The sequence below is a fragment of the Crocuta crocuta genome, unplaced genomic scaffold (genome assembly GCF_008692635.1).
Source record: "Crocuta crocuta isolate KB4526 unplaced genomic scaffold, BGI_CrCroc_1.0 scaffold119, whole genome shotgun sequence".
Lineage (NCBI taxonomy): Eukaryota > Metazoa > Chordata > Mammalia > Carnivora > Hyaenidae > Crocuta > Crocuta crocuta.
In genome coordinates this window covers 3,330,796-3,340,629 of record NW_027551562.1, presented here as the reverse complement: position 1 = coordinate 3,340,629, position 9,834 = coordinate 3,330,796, and the positions used below count along the sequence as shown (strand labels likewise).

Below are 9,834 nucleotides of genomic sequence, written 5' to 3'. Positions count from 1 at the left end.
GGTGCGGTGCGTGACCCTCTGTCCCTTGTCCCCCAGGATGAACAAGGCGCCCACAGTGGGCTTTGAGGCCGACGTGGGGAGCAAGACCACGCACCACCTGGTGTACCCCGAGAGCTTCAGGGAGCTGGGGGAGAACGTCAGCATGGTCCTGGTCCCCTTCAAGACCACCGACCTGGAGTGGGTGGTCAGTGCCACCACCACGGGCACCATCTCTCAGTGAGTCCGCTGGGCGCGGGGGAGGCCCCTGCACCTTAGGGCACATGTAACCTTGCAGATGGAAAGGGGCCGTTCGTGGGGCTCATCAGCCAGCGCCGCGGCAGCGGGAATGGGTGCTCCTGGCTCCGGCCTCTGCTGTGCTCCTTCTGACTTGGAGCAAGTCGCCCCTCTCCCCTCACCCCTTGATTTTCCTGGGGGAAAGCAGCATTTTAAAGTTCTTGGATTAGCCAAGAGCGCCCTCTGGTGTCTACAGCAGGCCACTGCTCCAGGAGGGCAGGGCTGAGGCAGGGAGGCCGTCCCTCCCTCCCTCTCCAGTGTCTCCCATCCGGAGCCCCAGCCCCGTGCAGGCGACCTTGACCCTCCCCACCCACCAGCACAGTAACACCTCCTCTTTCTCCCTGGCAGCACCTACGTTCCTGTCCCCACGAAGATCAAAGTGAAAAAGAATAAGGTGAGTCGGGCTCGGCCCCTTGGAAGGCTCTGTACGCTGCAGAGAGCACCCCTCTCCCCTGCACAGACCCTGGCTGCAGAGACCCCTTGGGCCTCCGCTCGGCCTCCCTGCTCGAAACACTGGGAAAGTCCGCCCGAGTGGGGGCCCCAGACCAGCAGCATTGCGGGGACCCTGTCACAGATGCCAGGGCGCAGGCCCGCCCCAGACCTGCTGAGTCAGAAGCTCTAGGAGAAGGCGGTGGCCCAGCAATCCGGGCTTTTACCAGCCCGCCAGGGCTGCTGACGCCGGCCGCTCTTTGAGAACCAGGCCTCCGTGGTGTGCGCTTCTCCAAGCCAGACCTCACCTCCCGGCCCCATAGCTCCATTGTCCCCAGGGCGCCCCTGGTACGGGCTTGGCGGAGACATGGGCAAAGGGCGGGAACATGAAAGAAATGAAGCGTCCGTTCTGCTGGTCCTTTGCATGTGCTGTCCTTTTTAGATGGTGAGTCAGGATCAGAGAGGCTGAGTAACTTGCTTAGAAACACACAGCCTGCTGGTGGTATGGCTGGAATTGGAGCCCTCCCAGCACTGGGTGCACTGACCAGGGAGCAGGGGTGGGGGTCGGGGGGAAGCCATATGGCATCCCTGTAGGGCCCAGTGGGTGAATGGCAGTACCTTGAGGCCCGGCTGAATGATGACCACAGACCCGCATGGTCCTGGGCTCCAGTCCATTCCTGGGGGCCAGCGCTGGGCTTCCTGGACACCCATTCCCTCTACCGCCTGAGAAGTACCCTTCGCTGTCCTCACGGCAGCCGTGGCGGTGGAGTCCAGGGCAGGGCTGATACCAGACACCCCCCGGCTTGGCCGCCTGACTGTGTGATACCAGGCACATCACGGAGCCTCTCTGAGCGCTTCCCACGAGGAGAGGGAAAGCCAGCACACAGGGTCGTGTTGTAGACATGTAGACCGAGGTCACTCAGACCCACACTCGGCAGGATGGGTGGGTGGCTCGGCGCCCATGTTCTCCTGCCCTGTGACAGGGGCGTCCCTGTCCCCACCACACGCCGTTCCCTGGAACCTCCCTGGCCCGATTTGAAGGTCACCCGATGCCCCCTTCTCAGCCAGCCGTCTCCCCACCCCTGCACGTTATTGCCTCTCTGCTGGATTTCCCTCCCCGGCTCCGCAGCTGTGCGCCAGCGCTCTTTGCCTCCGTGGTTAGCCGCCCTTCCCACTAGACGGAAGGCCCCCGAGCGCAGGGGTGCGGGCTCCGTTCGCCGCCCTGTCCCCCGCGGCACAGCGTGCGGGGCACCTGACAGGTGCTCACGGGGGCCTCTGTCTTCCTTCAGATCCTGATCTATCACCCGGCCTTCATCAAGTACGTCTTTGACAGCTGGCTGCAGGGCCACGGGCGGTACCCGTCCACCGGCATCCTGTCCGTCATCTTCTCGCTGCACATCTGTGACGAGGTACGCCCCCCGCCCCGTGCCTGCCAGGCCGCCCCCCGTTCCACGTTTCTGAGAGCATCAGCGAGCACGGCTGCCGTCAGGCTGACCTCCAGCCCCACCCCTGGCCCCGCGTAGCTCTCCTTCCGGAAACTCTGGTCCCTCATCTCTGCGCTGGGCCTTGCAGCGCTGCTCTGGGCATTCACGAGAAGATTCTGGGGGCGAGAGTTCCTCCTCGCTCTGTGTGGGCTCCGGAGGCCGAGTCACAGGCCGTGGGTGGAGGCTCGGAGTAGGGGCCAGAGTGATGGAGCAGATTGGAAGGCGGGAGGGCTGGGGTCTCAATCTCGGCCGCTATTAGAATCATCCCCAGGGCTAAATCTCAGCACCCAGACCACACTCCGCCCGTGTTCACCAGGATTTCTGACTGTGGGGACCAGGCACCCAGGGGTTCCACTATTCACTGAGGCTGAGAACCAGTGATCATGCCCAGCGTGTTTTGTGTTTTCCTCTGTGGACCTGCCTGACCGTCCGCCAGGCCCTGCCCGCGCCTGATGTGGGGTGCTCCCTGCCACCCTGGGCAGAAGAGAGGGGCCCACAACACCTACTTCCTCCCTGGCCCCTGCGTCAGGTGGGGCAACCATCCCCAGCCCCCCCTCCTGGCTTCTGGGTGAAATCCAGGGAGGGAGAGGGGCCTTCTGTCTCCGCCCTCTCCCCCACCCCGCACTGTCCCCAGAAGCCTGGGGTCTCCCAAAGCCGCCCCTCCTCCTCGCCTCACCTTGCTGCCTGCCCCCTCCCCCTGCTTCCTGCCCCCAGGCCGCTGCTGCCCTGCTGGCCTTCAGGACAGCGGGCCACAGAGCTGTCTCCTGCCCGCCCTACCCCCCAAATCTGCCCTCAGCGCTGCTGCGGCCCAGATAGCATTTCCTCTCCCGGAGGGCATATTCCTTACTGGGCATCTTCCACTCCTCTCCCGAGGCCCAGTTCAAATGTCACCTGCCGTCTCAGGTCCCTTGAGTCATTGGCCCTGCCGTCTTCTGTGCCGCGGGAGCCCTGATGTGAGCCCCCGTCCTCACCGGTGCTCGTGGGTGAGTCACAGGCTCCGAGGTCTGTGACACCTGACGCCTGGCCCTGATGAGGAACCTGGATGTATTTATCGCACTGCTTGGCACGGAGGAAGTGCTCAGTACACGCTTGTCACATGTGGGAATGGCCCCCCACCCACTGGCCGGTGAGGGCCCCTGGGCCACGTGGCTATTAGCTTAAGGGAAGAAAAAAGTCAGCATCTACCACCTGCCTCAACGTGGTCATTCCTCTTGGCCCATTTTCCGGATGAGAAAAGTGAGGCTCAGAATAGTGGTTTGGCGCTCCCTGGCTCCACCAGCAGGTGGCAGAGCTGGGAGCCCTGCTGTCCCCTCCCCTCCCCCCCCCAGCCCCAGGAGCCTCCCTCCCAGGAGAGGAAGCTGTCCTGCCCCCGGCAGCCTCAGGGCCACCCACGTGCCAGCCTCCTATCGTGCCTCTGACCTTAGCCTTGACTTTTTACATACGTTGCTTTTGCTTCACGGAGCCCCTGGGAGTCCCAGTGAGGAACTGGGCGGGTTCCACAGGGAAGGGGCTCTGGGCGTCTTTGGAAGCGTTGTTTGGAGAGTCGGGGGTGCCTGCCCTTCTTAGAGGCTCTGCCCGAAGCCTGGTGTCCGGTCCCGACCTCCGCTTCGCCCCCGCAGGTGGACCTGTACGGCTTCGGGGCAGACAGCAAGGGGAACTGGCATCACTACTGGGAGAACAACCCGTCGGCGGGGGCTTTCCGCAAGACCGGCGTGCACGACGGGGACTTCGAGTCCAACGTGACGGCCACCTTGGCGTCCATCAATAAAATCCGGATATTCAAGGGGAGATGACGCTGCAAAGGAGGACTGAGGCTCGCCTCTCCGCGTCCAGCCCCCGCTTCTCGCCGGGGCCGTTCTGTCCCGGGAGCTTCGAGGGCCAGCCTCGGGGGTGGGGGTTGGGGTGCAGCCCCTGCCCGCCAACATGTGGCAGCGTCTCCTCGGCAAGGTGCCCGAGCCCCGGGCCTGCGGAGCAAGTGTCCCAACTGGGCTTCCATGGAGAGCCCCTCCCTGCTGTTCTGGAGCCAGAGGAAAGTGGGGAGACGCGGCGGGCAGGGGGTCAGGGGGTCCGGTCTCCAAACACTGAGGTCACGTTGGCTTCCGGGGAGGGGGTGGACACTTGGGACTCTGTATTCTAAAGTAAAGGACAGTTTTCCAGGACGGACTCTGCCCGGGGACCCAGGGACGGCCTCAGGACAGAGCCCCGATGGACCATGTGGACCTGGGGGCCAGACGGCGCCTTTCTCTGCACGATGCCTGGCCCCTCCCTCACTTGGCTCCACAACCCCCACCCCCACCCCTCGCTGTCTTCCCAAAGCTCCTTTGTGGTGGCCGGAGAGGCGCCCCGCCCCGAAGGGCTTCCCAGACCCCTGGCGGGTGTTTCAGACTCCAGCACGTGTCTTCTCCTAGGCGATGTCCCTGAGTGACGGATCCCTGCGGCTGTAACCGTGATTGAGAGCAGATCTGACTGCTTCCGCGTGCCTTTGTGTTTGGGGGAGAGACGCGCGCATCGACTGAAACAAGGCGAAAGCCTTGGCTCAGGAGAGGGGACCCCCAGCAATGCCGCCCCCTTGCTCTGCGGCTCGGGACGTCTTCCCTAGTTTCCTGAGGCGGTGCCTGAGCGGGAGCAAAGCTCTGGTGACAGTGCTGTCCCGAGGCGGGACACCGTCTTAACTTGCGTTCACGGACTGTCGGATGTGGTGCCCATGACCTTCCAAGGCCATGCATGTAACCTCCACCAGCCAGCACTTTCCTGAGGGTTGTAGGACTGTCCCGGGAACATCACCTTCAGAGCCGGAGAAGACATACCTCATTCTCTCCCTCCCAGGCTGCTCTGATCTTTCCTCATCAGCCTTCCTGATTATTTATTGATTTATTCTTTTAGTTCAGCGGACGTTGTGTGCACTTTGTGGCGCTGTGGCCGGTCCTGATCGCTGAGTGGAGCCTGCTCTTGCTTCACCTGGCAGCCGGGGCGTGGAGGAGCTTGAATCTAGGTTCGCGGGGCTCTTCAGATTCGGGGCGCGGGGCAGTGGGGTATCTAGGGCTTGGGGGCTTGCGGGTGGGCAGATTTCAGGCTGGTAGGTGTGCGGAGTGCTCTGCCCCTCCTTCCCTTCGGCCCCACCTCCTTCCTGTCATCGTGGATTGGCTGGGGCTAAGAATCTCCAAAGCTCAAAGCTCAGCGGGACTTCCTTGGGGCCAGGTGGGGAGTGGAGTCACGGGTGTAAGAGGAGTGATTGTGAGCTCCAGTTACTGATGCTTCATCAGAAAAACCACTTTTCCCGTTGAGAGCATTTGCTAACAGGCAGCTGCTACCTTGAGGAGGTGTGACTGTTTCCTGGTGGGGGTGTGAGACATGCCAGTCTCAGAAGCCACGCCTGTTCCCTGCCCTTCCCGCTGCAGCCTCTCCCTCTACAAACAGGGAGGGAGGCACGTGGGGAGCGCGGGGCCGCAGGTGGCGGTAGGCAGGTCACAAGGGTCCCCAGAAGTGGTCCCAAGCCTGTGCATGTGAGCATTGTCGTGGGGACAGATTCCTTAGCCTTTAGTAGTCTCAGAGATTCAGAATCCGGAATGTAGTCTATAAAATAACAACAGAGAACGTGTTCTAGCTTTAAAGTCCCCCGGAACCTAAGACTCTCGTGACTGTTGAAGGCTCATAAACCACCGTGAGGTCATCGTCCTGATCATAAATGCTGTCGGCTGGCTGACTGATCCCGGGGACAGCCCTCGAGGACAGCGGCCGCTGAGACCGGGCAGAGGGGACTCCTGAGCTCTTTCCGAGTCCGTACCGGAATGACGGACTCAGGGCACCCAGTCCGCTCCCAGGCATCGCCCAGACAGAACAGGTGCCCGCAGGGAGGCAGTGGGTGCAGGCTGCCCGGCCCTGGCTGTCTCTCCCTCCCGGGAGGCCGATCAGAGAAGCAGGGCCCAGAGGAGGGAAGCGAGTTGCCAAAGTGAACCAAGAATTATGACAGCCCGACTCAAACACTTTGAGCAAAAACAGGACGTCATTGGCTCTGTTTCAAACACCCTGAGGTGGGCTTTCCCAGCTGGGCTGCATCCAGCATCTCTGAGAACGGTGACGGGGGGGGGGGGTCTCTGCCTCCTCCCCACCGGCCTCGTCAGGCTGCCCGTGGTGGGGCCCGCCTTCTGCCACCCTCCCTCCAGCAGGGGAGAAACCTTGCTTTTCCCAGCGCCCTGGCACACATTTGCGGTCACTGGCTTGGCAGACCCAATATGCTCCAGTCACTGTGACTGGGATTGAATGCACTGATTGGCTTAAGCCAGTTAGTGTCTATACCCCAGGGGGTAAGGATGGCTGAGAATCGGCACACTCAGTGTTCTGTGGGTGGGTAACGCGAAGCACCCAGCCAGCTCTCGAGAGTGTCCACCGCTCTCACCGCTCACCGTGGGGCTCCCAGCCTCGGCTCCTTGGAGGCCAGCCCTGGGCCCCGGGCACGGAGCAGAGGTGTCCCTGCTGCGCTCATCAGTGCGGAGCCTAAAGCCAGAAATAGCAGGGCTGAGGAGGGAGAGCGATCTCGGCACCCTCTCCAGGCCCCAGAGAGCCAGGACGCTGATTTTCTTGAGCCGCAGTCACGTCCTGCAAAACCAGCANAAAGGCGGATGGGCTTGGAGCTCCTGGCCCCCAGAGCCATCATCAGGCAGGAAAGAAAATTCTTAAACTGATGCCTTTTGAGACTCTGGCCTCAGCAGGTGTGGCCCAGCGAGCCCCACGGGCTGCGCTTAGCGGGAGAACCGGGTACAAGAAAGCAGGACTTAAAATAGGGAAGCCAGACACGAAGGTGGGGAGGGCGATGCTTGTAAAGTGCTGGAGGCCAGAGGACTGGGCGTCTGGGTCCAGGCCGCAGTAGAGTCGCAGAGAATGCTTAGAACCTTGACGTCTGCTTTAACTGTTCTCGTCAAGGCAGCCTGAGCACTAAAACAGGAAACAGAAAAGAGCCCACATGGGTGTCACCAAAAATGCTCTCTCCAGGGAAGGGTAAGCCTTGAGGGGCCACTGTCCAGCGCGAGATGGCCGGTCGCTCGGCATGTGCTGTCAGCCAGCTGCTGTCCTTGCGCGCGCGCGCGCGCACACACACACACACACACACACACACACACACACCGGGGGTTATCGCTGTGCCCCTCATGGACATCTGGTTGGAAGCAGACGTGCCCACAGGCCCCCGCTTGGTCAGCCTCCCCTGTGGTCTGGGCTCACAGGTCTTGAGATGGAGTCAGCCTTCCTCTTGCTCGTCCCGAAGACCCGGCCCCCCGCCTCTGGGGAACAGAGAGGAGCAGGGGATGTGGAGGAACTGCGGAGGCCCGCAGGGCGGCGCACACGGTGTGCTGGCCTCCGGGCATTAGCGGCTTCTCGCCACATGAGTAGCAATGTGCTTCCTGCAAGCGGCCGTCTGCTCCCGGCCCCCTGCGGCCAGCCCACCCCCGGCTTTCCTTCTCGGCCCATGAGATCTGCACTGGTGTTGAACTTGACCCCCTGCCTGGCTCAGCCTCTCTCACTGGGCGGAACTCCGTCTGTGTCCACCTGCGGATGGCCGAGAGCCCGAGGCCAGCTTTACCCTGCCTCCCCTCCCCCAGGACATGAACGTGCCCCTCACCCCACCCCCGCCGCGCCAGCACATCACTGAATTCACATCCAAGCCAAAGTTTCTCGAGCACTTTCTGTTCCTTGTGACCGCGTCTGATTCCTTGTTGGTGGTGTAAACTTTGCTTTCTTTTCCCTCCTGCCTCGCTCCCGTGTTTGTTCTGTAGCTGAGGGCCGACCGGGGTGCGTTTTGAAGGAAGTTATCGAGAGTCTGCCTTCCTCAGCCTCTGCTCTGTTTTATTTATTGTTGAACATTTCCAATGATCCAAATCAAAGTGAATTAAAACAAAAAGCTATTTTTCTCGTTCGGGTGTTTGTTGTGTTTCTATGGCGGCCACGCCNCCCCCGTCTGCAGGGAAGGGGTCATGCTCAGTCCTAAAAAAGCCCCGATGGTTCACCTGCGGGGGGGTCTCCTGGCTCAGTGTCTGCCCGCCGAGTGCCCAGAGGTTCAGGAAGCAGAGCATTAGCCTCTCAAATGCATCTGTGACTCTCGCTGCTGTGCAACTGTGGCGAGTCACCTAACCTCTCTTAACCTCAGCTGCCCCATCTGGTAAATGGACACAACACCAGCTGTCAGAGCAGGTGTGAGGCAAGGATAAAAATAACTCAGGAGGCCCGCCGGAGGGGATCTGTGGCAGCCACGTCAAGCCGTGGCTGGACGAGATAGCGCTGGCAGGGGCCCAGGGTGGGCCGAGGTAGGGCTCATCTTTTCCCAATAAGCAGGGACATCCGTGGATGGCTCCCAAGTTCGATCCAAAGTTGGCACGAATCCCCGATTCTGTGGTAGTCCAGAAATCCAGCATCGGCGTTCTATAAGGTAAAATTGGTCTGAAATCCTGTCAGCTCGCACAACGCCCTGCTAGGCGTGAACTTGAATTCTCACAGCAGTCTGAAAGGGCGGGTGTGTGGTTTCCCGGTTTTCATGTTTGCAAACAGGTGCAAAGGGCAGAGTGGGGCTCAAAGCAGGTGTTCCCTCTGCAGAGGCTCCCTGTCACTCTGCTGCCTCCCCGGGGGACGTCTCCCAGGCTGATGTGGGAAGTTTGTCGTGACCCTTGGAAAAGAGCCCTCGGCGGCAGGAGGGTGTGGAGAGGAACACAGGTGTCCTGGAGCCGGGCAGCCTGCGTTCCTACTTAGCTGTGTGAGCTTGAGCACGTCCCTGAACCTCTCTGTGCCCAAGCTCCTTGTAGATAAAGTCTGGGTGATGAGGCACCTACCCTAGACACAGGCTTGAGGGGTAAGTGAGTTCATGCACGGCACAGGCTGAGAAGAGAATCTGGAGGCCCGGGAGCCTCCCTGAGATGTCAACTCTTACTAAAGTTGTGGGGAGAGAAGGAGATGCCGGCAAAACTGTGAGCCCCCCCTCCGCCCCCAGGGCACCCAGTCGGATTTCTTTCGCTCCCTCTCCTGCCCTCCCCCCCCCCTCACACTGGGGGCTTTTGTGTTGCTTCCCTTCCAAGTGGTTTCTTCAACTCTTAACATTCCCTTTCCTTTTTCCCATCCCTTGGCTAACCTCACCCGATCATGGTATGCGCTCAGGTATTAACATGCTGGCCACCCCTTTCCCCTGCATCAAAGACCCAGCCTCCGCCAGCTCCTGCCTCCGCCGGCTTCCATCACAGCTGCAATGTGGGAGAGGGGCCACCAGGTGGCGGCACATGCGGGCGGACCCTTTGGGAATGCGGGTCCACAGAGTCCCAGGCCACCGACAGCCTAGGAAGGGAAAGGAATTAGCTAGACCCTCGACAGAGAGCCCGGAGGACCTAACGACATTTCTTTAGGACGCTCTGGCACCTTCCCAGGTACGGAGGACAAGAGCCAGCGGCCTCCTGGCCCAGGGCTGTGCGCCCCCCACGCCTCCCGCAAACGCAGGTCGTCCAGGATTTGGGTCCCAGGCGCCCCCTCACGCAGCTCCACACCCACGCTTGGCTGTTCAGCAAAGATCGAATGGAATCGAAAGGAAGCTCCTGGGAAGAAGTGCTCTACTGTCTTCTTTTAAGCCATGGCGATTTTTAAATATGTACACCGATGTGTACGAACCCCACCGGCT

At 61.2% G+C, this 9,834-nt stretch overlaps 1 protein-coding gene across 3 annotated transcripts in view; it reads left to right on the top strand.

Annotated features, from left to right (window-relative positions):
• Positions 1-5,073, top strand: part of ST3GAL1 (ST3 beta-galactoside alpha-2,3-sialyltransferase 1) — a 96,910-nt gene extending 91,837 nt beyond the window's left edge. For all 3 annotated transcript variants that reach the window (XM_077750038.1, XM_077750037.1, XM_077750039.1), the window contains 4 exons: positions 37-216; positions 622-667; positions 1,992-2,111; positions 3,806-5,073. In XM_077750038.1, the coding sequence (XP_077606164.1) occupies positions 37-216; positions 622-667; positions 1,992-2,111; positions 3,806-3,979 (520 nt within the window). In that variant the 3' untranslated portion in view covers positions 3,980-5,073. The remainder of the gene's footprint in view (positions 1-36; positions 217-621; positions 668-1,991; positions 2,112-3,805) is intronic.
• The last annotated feature ends 4,761 nt before the right edge of the window (positions 5,074-9,834 follow it).